The following is an 18,080-nucleotide window of genomic DNA, read 5'->3' as shown; positions in this document are numbered from 1 at the left end:
TTTTAGTTGATGAGAAAATGTGGTTTTTGTGTGAAAGTTTATATACAAAGCATAGTTAATAAAGATTAAGATATGAAAATGTCAAATTGGAATAATCGTGATATTTAATAGTTAAAATATTGAACCACTTAGTATGTGAGTTTTATTTTATATGATTTCTTGTTACAAACATTCTACTAGTTTTTTATTTTCAAATATTAAAGTGTTGAAATTTATGAAGTTGATTGATGATTTAATCGAAATTTTAAACCGTGTGAATATGTTTGTCTTTGATTGATTTTGTTAAGAAAATATTTGTTTAAGACAAAGATTTGAGTTCAACTTTAATAAGTTTGAAAAACCATTTTAAAATTTTCAAAGTGTGGCATAAGTGTTTTGAAATTCGTTTTCGTCAAAGTACTTAAACCAAAGTACTCAAACCCTAATTGATTTGGATAGTGGACGAATCTATGGTTCATTTGGGGGTTTGTTTACAAACTTGTATTGATTAAGTTAATTGATTGGTTAAAGGTACAAGGAAATTGAGAGGTGTCATTGAAATCGTTGGATAGGTTATGTTGGCACAACGTAAATTTCTTGTGTAATAAAGCATTGTCGAGGTAAGGGCACTTTCTAACGATATGATATATGTTTGAATACATTGTGCGTTTGAATACATTGTGCGTTTGTATACATGTTCGTTGTGCTTGTGGTGAATAAATGTGCACACGATTGTTTATGTATTTGATGTGATTACATATTCATAACTGATAACATATGTGTTATGAATTTTATTGATGAGAATGTGTCTTGAGTATGCTCTGTGAAAAGTATGAAAAATTATTAGTGTATAATGAATATTAAAAGGGGAATCTTTTAATAGCTACATTTACATAGTGATTGTTGTGAAAGAGATAGAGTATGCTCATACATTTCATAATTAGTGGTGACCAAAATGGGCCACGGTATTAGTAGTGACTGTGATGGGCCACGAGATGGTTCCATGAGTTGATTGGTCCATTTTATCCTTACGAGGATTTATTTGTCGTGTAGCTCTGTGATAGATTGCACTCTAGTAAATTGTGTTGATCTGTGATAGGTGGCACATCGGTAATTAGTATTGGTCTGTGAGAGGCGGTACATTTATGATTTACGCCCCTCGACGAGGGTTTAAAAATTCCAGAATCATGTGCATTGGAATATAAGCATTGCATTAGGGTGTTTGGCACGTGAGTCATGTTTGTTATATGATAATATTTATATGCATGTTTGTTTATCAATTGAGGTCATATCATGTTACGCTTTCGTGCTTTGTATTTTCATATATATGTTGTTTTTAGATCGGAACCCTCTACTATTATTTTAGATCAGGCTTATGCCTCAACTTCTTAGAGTTTTGAGTCGTGCGGGAATTGCAACGCTATCGAAGATGCGATTGAGCGATGATTTTGATTGGCAATCGAATGCAGTGAGGCTTGATGCCACCCGTGGATCTTCAATACCCAGTCATCCTTAGTTAGAGTTAATGATCCGCTTAGGGTTTTAATTAAGAATTTATTGATTCTTCATTCTTTATTGCAATGTTGTTTGTGCAATGGAATTTATGTATTTGAAATAATTGTGATTTCTTTTGGTCAATATGAATTGTTTGATTGTAGGTAAGTTCGATGTGTCGAAATCATTTTATATAATGAATCAATGATTCTAATCGTCACTTTCGAAAAAGAATTTTACAATTTAAATATTTTACTCTAATTTAAATTATAGTACAATTATGAATATTTTATCTAAAAGTGTTTGTTGTTCAAAAAAAAAAATAAAAAATTTGCACTCTCGTTAAAATTTGGGTGTTACACAAGGGAAACATGTTGCGGTTATAACCGCCTCAAAAAGATGACTGCAACGGTTCTGCAACTGTTGAAGATTCATGCGTCACGAGGCCAGTTTGCGATGGTTCAAAAAAAATGTCGTTCCAACCGTCGGCAATGTTTGCTACAGTTCCTAACCACCTCTACATATAGTTTGCGACAGTTATAATCGTCGCTAAACACACTCAAATTTATAGTTTCTAAAAAATAGCGACAATTATCAACAATTGCTATATTTATTTTGAGGCAGTTTGAACTGTCGCAAGCTTAATAATTTAAAATAAAAAAATATGATACAACTTTTTCCTATTTTTTATTATTTAAAATAAAAAATATTCATAAATATCATCCACGTAATTTAAATACATAATTATATAACTATTGTACCTAAATCTAATTTGTATAATTTTTTCAAACAAAAAAAAAACACACCAATTCATACATTAAAGTTAACTAAAACAATAAATAAAGTAGTTTAAATATTCAAAACATTAGTGGAGTGGCTAAATATAAACAACTCCATCAAACATAGAAGTTCATCCAAATATCTAATTAGTCCTTAAGATGTTGTTCCACGATCATCAGGTTGGTGGCTAGACTCAAATGAACGTCTATCATCTATTGACGATTCTATGTTTATTGCCTGGAAAAAAAGAGTATATATTAACCTCAATGAATATTGATAAACATTGCTAAATACTAATTAACTAAATTTCTCATATAGCTAAAAGGAATCATTACACAATTGATATTTTTAACCAAGGACAAATAGTTCTCACATGATTTTTTAAATAGGTTTGCTATGAAAACAGTTTTACCTTTTTTTCTCTAGAATTTTGCATTTGCAACAAGAAAGCAATTTGCTTCTTCAACATATCAACTTCAGAATCCCTTTTCTTAAGCCTATTGATTTCAGCTTGCATTTTCTCCATCTTCTCATTAGGTTCGAAGGAAGACATTGATCTTACAGAGTGAAAAGTAGACTTAGTAATTTGAGATGGTGTTATTCTAAGTCCTATACAACGAACATATCCAGGATGTTCTTTTCCAAACACATTAACAAATGCTTCATTTGGAGAACGAGTCTTCCCAATTTTATCTTGCAATTGTTCCTGCACAGACAGATGAAGCAAACTAAATTCCTCTTTATAGCTTGGCAACTCACTATTACCAAAACTCACAGATGCATCTTTGATTTATAAAGTAGTTAATAAGAAATAGTTACAATCACATAACACTTCTATTATTTACACTTACATATTTTTCCTTGGCCTCGTCATTGACAAATGACCCAGCATACTTTATATGACAAATTGAATACATTTCACCCCTACTGTATTTTCGATCATTTCTTAGTTCCTACAAGTAAACACATGTAATAAGTTCTTGTTCAATTATGTATGCAATCAATAGTAGATTGAGTGAATCCTACCAACTCATATCTCTTCCTTGCAAGTGTCTTAGAGCCTAATGTTTGAAGGATCGTTAGCTTTTCTCTATTTGCAGCATTTTTATTAGCCTTCTCCTGCAGTGATAACAAATGAAAACGCAACAAAAGAATGATTACCATTGTATCTATCTTACACCTGTATTCTTAAACAACCTACATCGTGTATCTCGCCATTTATTTCCAAGGCTCGTAAGGATATATGTAAGACCCATAATTTTAAAGTACCATTTATGTATTTTTGGTGTATTTTGGATTTTTGGCTCGGAGGCTTTTAAGCCAAAGTTAATAATATTTTGGAGTTTTATAATCAAAAAGATATTTTGATGCCAATTAAAATTTCTCGTCGATAAATAAATTGAAATTAACTGCGATGAATCCTTTACGGATAATTTGATGCATTTCGGGTGAAACGGTAATTTAACAAATATCTAGATATTTGGAGATATTTGTTAAGTTATATTTATTATCTATATATGTTTGTTTGGAGGGAAAAAGAAAGGAAAACTAGAAGCAAGGAAAAGGAAAAGAAAATAGTATAAAAGGAAGGAAGGAAAAAGGAAAAAAGGAAAAACAAAGGAAAGAAAAAGAAAGGAAGGAAAATCGAAAAATTCCATCTTCTTCCTCTGAACCGTGACCCATTTTTCCTCCTTCTCCCGTTTTCATCTTCGTCGCTTTCTTTTCTTCAAAACTAGTAACCCAAGGTTGGGTGAGAGTTAGATCAAGGATTTCGCAACTCCACTCTTCCTCTTTGATTTGAAAACGAAGAAAAACGGTATTTGAGATCCAAACACAAACCCCTCCATTTCTTCTAGATCCAAGCTTCTTTTCGCGAAGAGTTAGAAGGCAAAGTTTCTCACTACCACGCCACGGTGCTAGGGGACCAATTTGGAGGCGACGTTGCGAGTGGAGATTTTATCGGAATTACTCGCGGTACCGGAAACGCACGTTAAAGCTAACGTTGAGGTAAGGGCTCCTTCCAAACTTTTAGTTGCATTAGGGACTTATCTGTGGTTGTGTGGGAAGGAACTTGTCAGGGTTCGATGTATTGATTTGGGGAAAAACGAATCTAATGCGTTATGGGTAAAACCTTAGAGTTAGGTTTTGGTTATATGGATGAATGTTCTGTGTTAAATGAACCTAAAATCACTTGTGTATGATTATGAGTAAATGAAAGAAGTCTGATGCATTTGGGAGTTATGTTGTGTTGAATTGTGTTCGTTGTGTTTGGCGTGTCCATACTTGATGTTTGTTAATTGGTGTGTTTGTTGTGAATTATGGTTTGAATGTGAGAGTATGTTTGAGTTTGTTTCCGTGGAATTTGAAAACCATTAGAGTTAAACGAGTATTAAAAATGGGGAATCTTTTAATACCTCGGTTTACTTAATGTGCATTTGAGGAAAAGGTTTAAGTTAACTGGGCGTTGAGAATGGGGAATCTCTTAATGTCCCGGTTACTTAACGATCGTTTTTGAAAATCTTAATGTTTGTTTTGAAAATCACTTCAGTAAAGGAGTATTAAGAATGGGGAATCTCTTAATGTCTCGTTTACTGAATGTTTTGGGTGGAAATCGTTTAAGTCAAAAGTATATTAAGAATGGGGAACCTCTTGATATGTCTGTTTGCTTAACATTTTGTTTTGAAAATCATTAAGATAAATCGGTATTAAGAATGGGGAATCTCTTAATATGTCTGTTTGCTTAACGTTTTGTTTTGAAAATCATTAAGATAAATCAGTATTAAGAATGGGGAATCTCTTAATATGTTTGTTTGCTTAACGTTTTGTTTTGAAAATCATTAAGATAAATCAGTATTAAGAATGGGGAATCTCTTAATATGTCTGTTTGCTTAACATTTCGTTTTGAAAATCATTAAGATAAATCAGTATTAAGAATGGGGAATCTCTTAATATGTCTGTTTGCTTAACATTTCGTTTTGAAAATCATTAAGATAAATCAGTATTAAGAATGGGGAATCTCTTAATATGTCTGTTTGCTTAACGTTTTGTTTTGAAAATCATTAAGATAAATCAGTATTAAGAATGGGGAATCTCTTAATATGTCTGTTTGCTTAACGTTTTGTTTTGAAAATCATTAAGATAAATCAGTATTAAGAATGGGGAATCTCTTAATATGTCTGTTTGCTTAACGTTTTGTTTTGAAAATCATTAAGATAAATCAGTATTAAGAATGGGGAATCTCTTAATATGTCTGTTTGCTTAACGTTTTGTTTTGAAAATCATTAAGATAAATCAGTATTAAGAATGGGGAATCTCTTAATATGTCTGTTTGCTTAACGTTTTGTTTTGAAAATCATTAAGATAAATCAGTATTAAGAATGGGGAATCTCTTAATATGTCTGTTTGCTTAACGTTTTGTTTTGAAAATCATTAAGATAAATCAGTATTAAGAATGGGGAATCTCTTAATATGTCTGTTTGCTTAACGTTTTGTTTTGAAAATCATTAAGATAAATCAGTATTAAGAATGGGGAATCTCTTAATATGTCTGTTTGCTTAACGTTTTGTTTTGAAAATCATTAAGATAAATCAGTATTAAGAATGGGGAATCTCTTAATATGTCTGTTTGCTTAACGTTTTGTTTTGAAAATCATTAAGATAAATCAGTATTAAGAATGGGGAATCTCTTAATATGTCTGTTTGCTTAACGTTTTGTTTTGAAAATCATTAAGATAAATCAGTATTAAGAATGGGGAATCTCTTAATATGTCTGTTTGCTTAACGTTTTGTTTTGAAAATCATTAAGATAAATCAGTATTAAGAATGGGGAATCTCTTAATATGTCTGTTTGCTTAACGTTTTGTTTTGAAAATCATTAAGATAAATCAGTATTAAGAATGGGGAATCTCTTAATATGTCTGTTTGCTTAACGTTTTGTTTTGAAAATCATTAAGATAAATCAGTATTAAGAATGGGGAATCTCTTAATATGTCTGTTTGCTTAACGTTTTGTTTTGAAAATCATTAAGATAAATCAGTATTAAGAATGGGGAATCTCTTAATATGTCTGTTTGCTTAACGTTTTGTTTTGAAAATCATTAAGATAAATCAGTATTAAGAATGGGGAATCTCTTAATATGTCTGTTTGCTTAACGTTTTGTTTTGAAAATCATTAAGATAAATCAGTATTAAGAATGGGTGACCCTTTACAATTATTGTGGAAATCTGGGCTTTGCCCTCATATGAGAGTCAGGACGGTCCTACCGGTTCGTACCCCACAGACGGGAATGGAGATGGGAGCGCTTGACTGCAGTTACGTTAGGAGGATCTCACGGGGCGCGTGGAGATCACTCAGGGTGTATAGCTTTTTGGTAGGATGATCAGATTAGGATGATGTATAGGGACTAGGTGTCCTTCTTTTTGGATTGGAGTATTTTTAGTTTGGAAAACTGTACTTATACTAATATTGTCAGTTTGACATCATCTTTGAATGGGTTCCATGTACCATTTGATGTTGTGTAAATGTTTTGGATTTGTAATTGGAGAAACTTTTCCGCTGCTTGTAAATTATAATGACTCAATTATTTATCCAAAGACATTTCTTTATTTATTTCTCTGTTTTAGTTTAATTACTTTTGAAAAAAAAAATATACCCTCGCTTTGAAATACGGGGTGTTACACTGTGGTATCAGAGCAATGGTTTAGTTTTCTTTGGGAGCTGTGAAACCTTGGTTATAGATTGTAGGTCGACCTATAAATTGGGAGTTTTCATCTGATCATGTGTCGGTTTAGGTGACTTGAGTTGTCAAGTCCAATATAATTATTATGTGTTGTTATAGTCGGACGTTAGTTTGGCATTATTTGAAGTAGTGTTAAGACTCTACTTGATAATGGTTTTATAGGAAACCATGCCGCCAAGAAGGAATGACGCTCCGAGAGCCAACGCTAATAGGAATGATCAAATGGCGGAGGCTATGAATAACATGGCTGCTTCTGTTGCTACACAGACTGCTGCCAAGACTCAACGGGATCTTGAAAAGAAGGGAAGAGAGATCCGTGCTGCAGAGTCAAGAGGGTTACAAGACTTCCGTCGTTACAACCCTCCTAAGTTTAAGGGGGATGAGAATTCAGAGAAGGTGGATCAATGGATCCAAGAAGTGGAGAAGATCTTTGAAATGATAAATTGTCAAGCGGGAGTGAAGGTCAGCTATGCCACTTATATGCTGTTGGGGGATGCTGAGTACTGGTGGAGGAGTGCAAGGTTATTGATGGGAGCAGCCCACGAGGAGGTGAACTGGGAATCGTTTAAAAGGAAGTTTTTAGACAAATACTTCCCGATGAGTACCAGGACTAAACTAGGTGATGACTTTCTGAAACTTCACCAGGGGAGCATGATTGTGGGCGAGTATGCTGCTAAATTTGAATCACTATCAAGGCACTTCAGGTTCTTCCGTGAAGAAATTGATGAACCATTCATGTGTCATCGTTTCCAAGACGGACTGAAGTATGAGATTCAAGACTCCGTCTTACCCTTGGGAATTCAACGTTTCCAAGCACTGGTAGAGAAATGTAGAGAAGTGGAAGATATGAAAAACAAAAGGGCTAGCCGAGGAGGGAATTTTAATTCGGGAGGCCCTAGTCGGGTGAATTATCAGAACAAGAGAAAACAAGTTGCTAAACCTTATAACACAATTGTCGGAAGTCGGGGCACATGGCAAGGGATTGCACGGCTCCAAAGGTGGAACCAGTGGTGAATGTAGCTAGGGCTACCCGTCCTACTGCTAGAGGACGCATTTATTGTGTGAATGCTGAAGAGGGAAATCCATCTGGTAATCTGATTCAGCGTGACTGTGAGATTGCAGGTAACACTCTAACTGCACTCTTTGATTCGGGGGCAACCCATTCCTTCATTGCTATGGACTGTGTGAATCGCTTGAAGTTATCTGTGTCTGCTTTACCTTTTGATTTGGTTGTTTCCACACCTGCTAAGACCTTAACCGTAAATTCAGCATGTTTACATTGCATTCCTATGGACTGTGTGAATCGCTTGAAGTTATCTGTGTCTGCCTTACCTTTTGATTTGGTTGTTTCCACATCTGCTAAGAGTTTGACCGTAAATTCGGCATGTTTACATTGTCGAATGACTATACAGAATAAGGATTTCTTGGTTAATCTAATTTGTTTACCGCTACAATCACTCGAGGTCATCCTCGGTATGGATTGGATGTCTTATCACTATGTGATCTTGGATTGTGCTCGGAAATTGGTTCTTTTCCCCGAACCAGGAGTTGTTAAGTATTTAGCTGCTAACAAACTCCGAGTGTCGCTAAGCGAAGGGACTCATGAGTTTTTGTCTCTAGCAAATGTAGAGGCAAAGATAAATGTGGAAATAGAAGATGTGATACTTGTCAACGAGTATCGGGATGTATTTCCAACGGAAATTCCAGGATTGCCACCGGTAAGAGAAGTGGAATTCTTCATTGATTTGCACCCAGGAACGGGACCTATTTCAATGGCACCTTATCGAATGTCGCCATTGGAATTAAATGAGCTCAAAAGCCAAATTGAAGACTTGTTGGAGAAGAAATTCATCAGACCAAGTGTATCACCATGGGGTGCTCCAGTTTTACTAGTTAAGAAGAAGGACGGAAGCTCGCGCCTATGTGTGGATTATAGACAGCTCAACAAGGCAACTATTAAGAATCGTTATCCTTTGCCACGAATCGATGATTTGATGGATCAATTGAGAGGGGTCGCGATATTTTCGAAGATTGACTTGAAGTCGGGTTACCATCAGATTCGAGTAAGGGAAGGAGACATTCAGAAAACAGCTTTCAGAACCCGCTACGGACATTATGAATACCTGGTTATGCCGTTCGGAGTTACCAATGCACCGGCAATTTTCATGGACTACATGAACAGGATCTTTAATTCGTTCCTTGATAAATTCGTGGTGGTATTCATTGATGATATATTGATTTATTCAAGGACCGAAGAAGAGCATGGAGAATGAAGAAGAGCATGGAGAACATTTACGACAAGTTCTTGAGATTTTACGCGAGAAGCGATTGTATGCCAATCTGTCGAAGTGTGAATTTTGGCTAGAGAAAGTAAATTTCTTGGGACATGTGATAACCTAGGAAGGAATCGATGTAGATTCGGCTAAGATTGAGGCGGTTCTTGCTTGGAAACAGCCTCAGACTGTCATCGACATACGGAGTTTTGTAGGACTGGCAGGGTACTACAGGAGGTTTATCGAAGGTTTTGCTAAGATTGTGGCTCCACTGACACAACTTACCAGAAAAGATCAACTGTTCGCATGGACGGAGAAGTGTGAAGAAAACTTACAGTTACTAAAGAGAAAATTGACGACCTCACCTGTATTGGTATTACCGCAATCAGAAGAACCCTATGAAGTTTATTGTGATGCATCTCACCAAGGGTTAGGATGTGTTCTGATGCAACACAAGAAAGCTGTGGCTTATGCCTCGAGACAATTGAAGATTCACGAAAGGAACTATCCTACTCATGATTTGGAGCTTGCCGCGGTTGTTTTTGCATTAAAGATCTGGAGGCATTATTTATATGGGTGCACGTTCACCGTGTTCAGCGACCATAAAAGCTTGAAATATTTGTTTGATCAGAAGGAGTTGAACATGCGCCAGAGACGATGGATGGAGACTCTCAAGGATTTTGATTTCACACTGCAGTACCACCCTGGGAAGGCCAATGTAGTGGCGGATGCGTTGAGCAGAAGAAGTGTATCGGTGTCTTCACTAATTATGGCTAGACAACAAGAGTTGTGGGAAGCTTTTAGAGACCTGCACTTGAACGTAGAGTTTGCACCGGGAATTTTGAATTTCGGAATGATTAAGATCTCGAGTGGACTACTTGAGGACATTGCAAATTCTCAAGATGACGTCTTAATTCAAGAGAAGAGGAATCTATTAGTGCAAGGGAAGACGACTGAGTTCAAGATTGGGGCAGATAATATTTTGCGGTGTAATGGCAGGATTTGTGTACCAGAAATTACAGATATGCGGAAAACGATTTTAGAAGAGGCGCATAAGAGTAAGCTGAGTATTCATCCTGGAGCAACAAAGATGTATCAGGATTTGAGGCAGAATTATTGGTGGCCAGGAATGAAGAAACATGTGGCGGAATATGTATCCACTTGTCTAACTTGTCAGAAAGCGAAGGTGGAACATCAGCGACCTGCTGGAATGTTGCAACCTTTAGATATACCTGAATGGAAGTGGGACAGCATTTCCATGGATTTTATAACCGGATTACCAAAGACAAGGAGAAAGAATGATTCCATATGGGTGATAGTGGATCGACTAACTAAATCTGCTCACTTTTTGCCGGTAAGGACCACCTATAAGGTAGATCAGCTAACGGAGATCTACATTGCTGAAATTGTGAGGTTACACGGGGTACCATCGAGCATTGTATCAGACCGTGATCCGAAGTTCACATCGCATTTTTGGGGAGCATTGCACGAAGCGTTGGGAACGAAGCTACGATTGAGTTCAGCTTACCATCCACAAACGGACGGACAGACTGAAAGGACGAATCAGTCCTTGGAAGATCTGTTGAGAGCATGTGTACTAGATGATAGGGGAAGCTGGGATGATGTACTTCCGTTGATTGAGTTCACTTACAACAATAGTTTCCACGCGAGCATTGGAATGGCACCATATGAGGCTTTATATGGGCGCAAGTGTCAAACGCCCTTGTGTTGGTATAAAGACGGTGAGAATATGATTGTCGGACCAGAGATGGTGCAACAGACCACAGCTAAAGTAAGGAAGATCAAGGAGAAAATGAAGACTTCACAAGATCGCCAGAAGAGTTACGCGGACAAGCGTCGCAGACTTTTGGAATTCGAACAGGGTGACCATGTATTTCTGAGAGTCACACCTACTACTGGAGTAGGTAGAGCCTTGAAATCGAAGAAGTTGACTCCGAAATTCATTGGACCATATCAGATTTCTGCACGAATTGGGCCGGTTGCTTATCGGATTGCATTACCTCCGATACTGTCCAATATCCATGACGTGTTTCATGTGTCGCAGTTGAGGAAATATCTCGCAGATCCATCTCACGTGATCGAACCAGACACAATCCAGCTAAAGGATAACCTGTCGTTCGAAGTACCACCCGTGAGAATTGATGACAGGAAGATTAAGCGGTTGAGGACCAAGGATGTTTCGTTGGTCAAGGTGATCTGGAACCCAATTACTGGAGATGCGACTTGGGAACTGGAGAGCAAGATGAGGGAACAACACCCAGAGTTATTTATCGATGCATAGTTTCGAGGACGAAACTAATTTTAGGGGGGGAGTAATGTAAGACCCATAATTTTAAAGTACCCTTTTATGTATTTTTGGTATATTTTGGATTTTGGCTCGGAGGCTTTGAAGCCAAAGTTAATAATATTTTGGAGTTTTATAATCAAAAAGATATTTCGATGCCAATTAGAATTTCTCGTCGATAAATAAATTGAATTTAACTGCGGAAAATACTTTACGGTTAATTTAAGGCGTTTCGGGTGAAAAGGTAATTTAATAAATATCTAGATTTTGAGATATTTGTTAAGTTATATTTATTTTATATATATATGTTTGCTTGGAGGGAAAAAGAAAGGAAAACTAGAAGGAAGGAAAAGGAAAAGAAAATAGTATATAAAGGAAGGAAGGAAAAAGGAAGAAAGGAAAAACAAAGGAAAGAAAAAGAAAGGAAGGAAATTCCAATTTTCCATCTCCTTCCTCAGACAACCAACCGTGAAACCAAAATTCCATCCTTCTCCATTTCTCGTTTTCGTTGCTTCCTTTTCTTCAAAGCTAGTGACCCAAGGTTGGGTGAGGGTTAGACCAAGGTTTTCGTAACTCCACTCTTCCTCTTTGAGTCGAAAACGAAGAAAAACGGTTTTTGAGATCTAAACACAAACCCCTCCGTTTCTCCTAGATCCAAACCTCATTCCTCGAAGAGATAGAAGGGAAAGTTGCTCACCTCCGTGCTACGGTGCTAGTGCACTAATTTGGAAGCGGCGTTGCGAGCGGAGATTTTACCGGAATTTCTCGCGGAACCGGAAACACTCGATAAAGCTAACTTTGAGGTAAGGGCTCCTTCCAAACTTCTAGCTTGCATTAGGGACTTATCTGTAGTTGTGTGGGAAGGAAATTGTTAGGGTTAAATGTGTCGATTTGGGGAAAAACCAAACTAGTGCGTTACGGGTAAAACCCTAAGAGTTAGGTTTTGTTTATAGTGATGAATGTTTCGTGGTAAATGAATTTGAATGTCATTGTGTATGATTATGGGTAAATGAAACTTGATGTTTGTTAATTGGTGTGGTTGTTGTGAATTATGGTTTGAATGTGAAAGTATGTTTGAATTTGTTTCTGTGGAATTTGAAAACCATTAGAGTTAAACGAGTATTAAAAATGGGGAATCTTTTAATACCTCGGTTTGCTTAATGTGTATTTGAGGGAAATGCTTAAGTTAACTGGGCGTTGAGAATGGGGAATCTCTTAATGTCTCGGTTACTTAACTATCGTTTTTGAAAATCGTTTCGGTAAATGAGTATTAAGAATGGGGAATCTCTTAATATGACTGTTTGCTTAACGTTTTGTTTTGAAAATCATTAAGTTAAATCGGTATTAAGAACGGGGAATCTCTTAATGACTTATTTAATTAATGTTGTTTGAAAGTCGTTTAAGTTAAATGGGTATTAAAAATGGGGAATCTTTTAATATCTGCATTTGCTTAACGATTGTTGTGAATGGAGTCTGTGTATGCTCATGCATTTCATTTGGTAAATTGTGTCGACCCGTGATAGGTGACACCTTGGTAAACTGTACGGACCCGTGATAGGTTGTACGTTTGCGATTTACATTTTAGTAAATCGTGTTGACCCGTGATAGGTGACACCATGGTAACTGTACTGACCCGTGATAGGTGGTACATTTACGATTTACATTTTTGGTGAATTGTGCTGACCCGTGATAGGTGGCACCTAGGTAAACAGTACTGGTCTGTGATAGGCGGTACGTTTACGATTCCCGCTTTTTCTTTTAGTAAATCGTGTTGACCCGTGATAGGTGACACCTCGGTAAACTGTACTGACCCGTGATAGGTGGTACATTTACGATTCCCGCTTTTTCTTTTAGTAAATCGTGTTGACCCGTGATAGGTGACACCTCGGTAAACTGTACTGACCCGTGATAGGTGGTACGTTTATGATTTACGCATTTTAGTAAATCGTGCTGACCCGTGATAGGTGGCACCTCGGTAATTGGTACTTTGGCCTGCGATAGGCGGTACAATTATGATTTACGGCCCTTCGAGGAGGGTTTTGGTTTGGAATTCCGAGTCCATGCATTTTGGCATATACGCATTGCATTAGGGTGCCTGGCACGCGAGTCATGTTTGATTTGAGTTTATGATTGAGTGATTCGAATTTTGATTTATCGTGATAACTGAGATGAAGGTGTTAAGTGCTATGTGTTGTGTATTGTGTGTGAGTATGATGGTTATCGAACCTTTGTGTGTCGTAGTAATCGCGTAGAAATTGCTAAGTGTTAAGTGGTGAACTTGATTAGGAATGACTTAGGTTAATTCATGAATTTTTGGAAAACTGATCAGGGAAATCGATTTCCCAATCGATTGGATGGGTAAACAGGGACTTGGCCAATTCACAAAATCGATTAGCCAATCGATTTCGAAAACAATTTTCAAAGGAATCAGTTAAGAAATCGATTGCCCAATCGATTAGGCCTTAAGTCAGGGGCTCAGGAACCAATCAATCGATTTACCAATCGATTGAATTCAGCCCAGGATTCTGTTTTCATTAAGAATCCCTCACCAAATCGATTAGGAAATCGATTGGCTCGAAACCAGGGGCTCAGGAACCAATCAATCGATTTACCAATCGATTGAATTCAGCCCAGGATTCTGTTTTCATTAAAAATCTTCGGACGGGATTGGAGATGGGAGCGCTTGACTGCAGTTACGTTAGGAGGATCTCACGGGGCGCGTGGAGATCACTCAGGGTGTATAGCTTTTTGGTAGGATGATCAAATTAGGATGATGTATAGGGACTAGGTGTCCTTCTTTTTGGATTGGAGTATTTTTAGTTTGGAAAACTGTACTTATACTAATATTGTCAGTTTGACATCATCTTTGAATGGGTTCCATGTACCATTTGATGTTGTGTAAATGTTTTGGATTTATAATTGGAGAAACTTTTCCGCTGCTTGTAAATTATAATGACTCAATTATTTATCCAAAGACATTTCTTTATTTATTTCTCTGTTTTAGTTTAATTACTTTTGAAAAAAAAAAATATACCCTCGCTTTGAAATACGGGGTGTTACAATATATTTTTTGTTGTCTTCATCATCAACAATAAATTTTGACTAGCATTATCTTTAAAAAAAAAAGTTAGTTTACAATCAAAACAAGAAATAAATAATATTCAGTTGTCTATCATTAATACATGTATTTTATCCTTAAAAAATTCATTTTTTCTTGTCGATTGAACTAGTTTCCAATTGTTGTACATTATAGGAAAATCGTTAAACTTCCTTGCAATTTCACCCAAAAACCCTCCTAACAAACCATCAGTTGATCCTACCGGTTGTCGATTTAAATATTGGGAGCTTCAACCACGTTTGATACCCTTAAGTGTGTCTTTGAAATATGTCCCGCCTCATTTAACACATAATTCAACGAAATATGTCATACTGCAATCATGTAAAACAATTAAATTTTATAAATATAATTAGACATTATATAACATACTAATAACTTCTACATCCTAATATTTAGAATTCCTTTTTTGAGAAATTTATGGCTCATCTTATATCACATCTTCAGAGTGAGAGGATATCTCTTGGAAATGTGTTGCTTGCACTGCTCTTGGTGTTGTCACCTGAGAAGGTGTTGCTACTATCACTTGCATTGTAGTTGGTCGTGTTGTCACCGGAGAAGGATGTGGTTCTATCGTTTGCATTGTTGGTGATGTTGTCACTTGAGTAGGTGGTGCTAGAGAATGTGGTGGATTTGTCGGTTACACTGCAGTTGGTGGTGTTGTCGTCGAAGATGATAGTGGTTCTATTGCTTGCATTAAGTAGGTGGCATAGTTGTCGTTTGGACTGTTGGTTGTAAACCATATCTCCACAGGTGCTTCATTTTAGCTACTTCAAGATCTCCAAGTAGTATAAGCCTCGAGTGACCCTTCGTGAAACGCTACAATCATTTATTATCCATGTAAATAAATAAATATCGACATATAATACGAATAAGAAACATCTTATATTGTTAGTATTTTTAGTTATTACTAACTAGTGAGGTTTTAAAATAGTAGAAGAAGATTTGTGAAGGGATTGAGAGAGATGAGTTAGATTGAGAGCCTCCATCCTTTTTTATTCTCTTCCATTGTTTTGTGCCGATTATCCTCATATGATGATTCCATTATGTTCACAAGATTTAGACTCCAAACACACTTACACTGCAAACATTAATGACAACCAAGTTATACTGATGCAAATAGCTAAACAAATAGGATTTTCAAATATGTCAATCATAACTATGCCTAACACAAAAACGAACACAATAACAAAAATGAGCACATTAAACACAACGCAACAATAAAAAAGTAGTAAAAGAACAACATAGATCGAAGAGTACCATATCATAAACAACAAACTAGAATTATTAACAATCATAAATTCATATCATGATTGTTGTCATCAAAATCATCATTAAAAGTTGAAGTTTCAGGATCATCATCTGTAGCCATTCTTGCCAATTGTATATGTGTGATTTCATTAGAAAAAATTTGTTCCAAATTTTGAGATGGGTATGGTTCAATGGGTGCCATAGTTTCATCATCTCCACCCATGTCATACAAGTCTTTTGGCTTTAAATGAATAGGCATGCTCCATCCTTGTTCCTTTTCATCATCCACATAATAAACCGTTTGAACTTCTTATGCTTTAATGTATGGCTCATCATCTTCATGCTCTCCAGTATGTATTAGTCTTGCAAAATTTATAGAGGTAAAACCCAACTTATTTGTCCTAATGTCTCTTGGATTTGTAGTATTCGCCCATTTGCATTTAGACGTGGGCACTTTGAAGCCATCATAGGAAAGCTTAATGATATCTATCAATATTCCAAAGGCACCCCTCTAAATCTCATTTGGGCATCACTATTGCTTGAGTAACTTCGTGTTTCGAACATGCTAAAAACTCCACTATTTTGAGTTTTAAATAAATTGTCTCATGCCAATATTTGAAATTTGAATCCATTGACATTAAATGCAATGAACCTTCTATCTTTATCAGAAGGACCTTGAGCAAGACTAACGAGAACATTTTTATCTGATCCATTAATGTGGTCGAGATTGTTGCAAATTTGAACACCATAAAATATACAATTAGTCACATTCTTATTAAAAACCAAAGCAACTCAATCACCAATTTTGTCATGAACACTAACACAATTGCGGAACCAATGAGAAAACTGTCTATGAACCTTCTTGTCTACCTCAAAAGCACTCATTGCACCACTCCTCATTTGGCTTTGAATAATACTTCTATATTGCATATTTGGTTATTTCAAATTAGATGTATAGAAAAAAACTTAGTGGTAAATTATACAAATACAATAAAATTACTTACCTTAGATAGTAGTCAACTATGATGCAATTTGTTAAAACGTGTTTATGAGCCTGTAACTTTTCAATTGGTGTAAGAGTGTAGTATGAAGATCCACCTACATATTTTCTAACTCTAGGAAATTAATCGGCTACACGTTAGTTAGTTTGTATAACATTAATAGGCTCTTCATCTACACGACCAAGTTGATTCCATTTAGTCTCAATGTTTTCTATATACCTTGAACAAAATGTAAGAATCTATTGTACAAGGTATCCTTCTTCAATAGACCCTTCTGGCCGTGCTTTATTACATACATATGATTTAAGTTGTCCTAAGTATATTATTGAACCACTATAATATTAGTTAGAACAAAATTGTCAACTACTAATTATTGAAGGAACAAAATCACGCATATTTTACCTTTCAACAGGATACATCCATCGATGATGAACATGACCTCCAAGTTTAACTTCTTCAACAAGGTGAACGACCAAGTGAACCATAACAGTGAAGAAAGAGGGAGGAAATATCATTTCCATGTGGCAAAAAGTAAGGACAATCTGATTTTGCAATTTTTCCAAATCATCAACATTTAATACTTTACTTCATAATTGTCTAAAGAATGAGCAAAACTCAATCAATATAGTTGAAACATCATCAGGTAATGTTGTTCGAATGGCTAACGGTAGAAGTTGTTCCCTCAATAAGTGACAAACATGACTCTTCAACATTCCATTCAACTTAAGATTTTCCATGTTAATGCATCTAAAAATGTTGCTCGAATAACCATCAGACACAATGATATTCTTTAAAGTTGTTAAAAATGTCTTCTTACCTTTACTAGTCAGAGTAAAGACGGTTAGAGAAATTTTCCATTTTCATTGGGCCAAAGGTCAAGTATTATGCCCATAGCTTTAAGGTATTTTCTTGCATTAAGATGATCTTTACTTTTTGTGTTATCATTTAGCAAACTAAATATGATATTATCACACACATTTTTCTCGATATGCATCATGTCAAGATTATGGCGCAGAAGATTATCCTTCCAATATGGAAGTTCAAAGAATATGCTTTTCTTTTTCCATTGTTGATTGACACCTTATGTAGGTTGTCCACCACGTGTTCTTTTTTCCGACCTTTCTTTCTCTGGCTTTCTACCAAAT

General features: G+C 36.0%; 1 protein-coding gene across 1 annotated transcript; it reads right to left on the bottom strand.

The window, feature by feature from the left end:
* Nucleotides 1-2,406: 2,406 nt before the first annotated feature.
* On the bottom strand, nucleotides 2,407-3,417 carry LOC101502939 (uncharacterized). The gene is made up of 4 exons (XM_004512793.1): nucleotides 3,280-3,417; nucleotides 3,105-3,206; nucleotides 2,666-2,959; nucleotides 2,407-2,490 (listed from the first exon to the last, which is right to left on the bottom strand). Exons 1-4 carry the CDS (start codon nucleotides 3,415-3,417, stop codon nucleotides 2,407-2,409), a joined length of 618 nt encoding a protein of 205 aa, XP_004512850.1.
* Nucleotides 3,418-18,080: the final 14,663 nt, after the last annotated feature.

This window comes from Cicer arietinum, chromosome 4, assembly GCF_000331145.2.
Source record: "Cicer arietinum cultivar CDC Frontier isolate Library 1 chromosome 4, Cicar.CDCFrontier_v2.0, whole genome shotgun sequence".
Classification (NCBI taxonomy): Eukaryota; Viridiplantae; Streptophyta; class Magnoliopsida; order Fabales; family Fabaceae; genus Cicer; species Cicer arietinum.
Note: the sequence above shows the minus strand (reverse complement) of the source record. Positions and strands in the feature narration are given on the sequence as shown.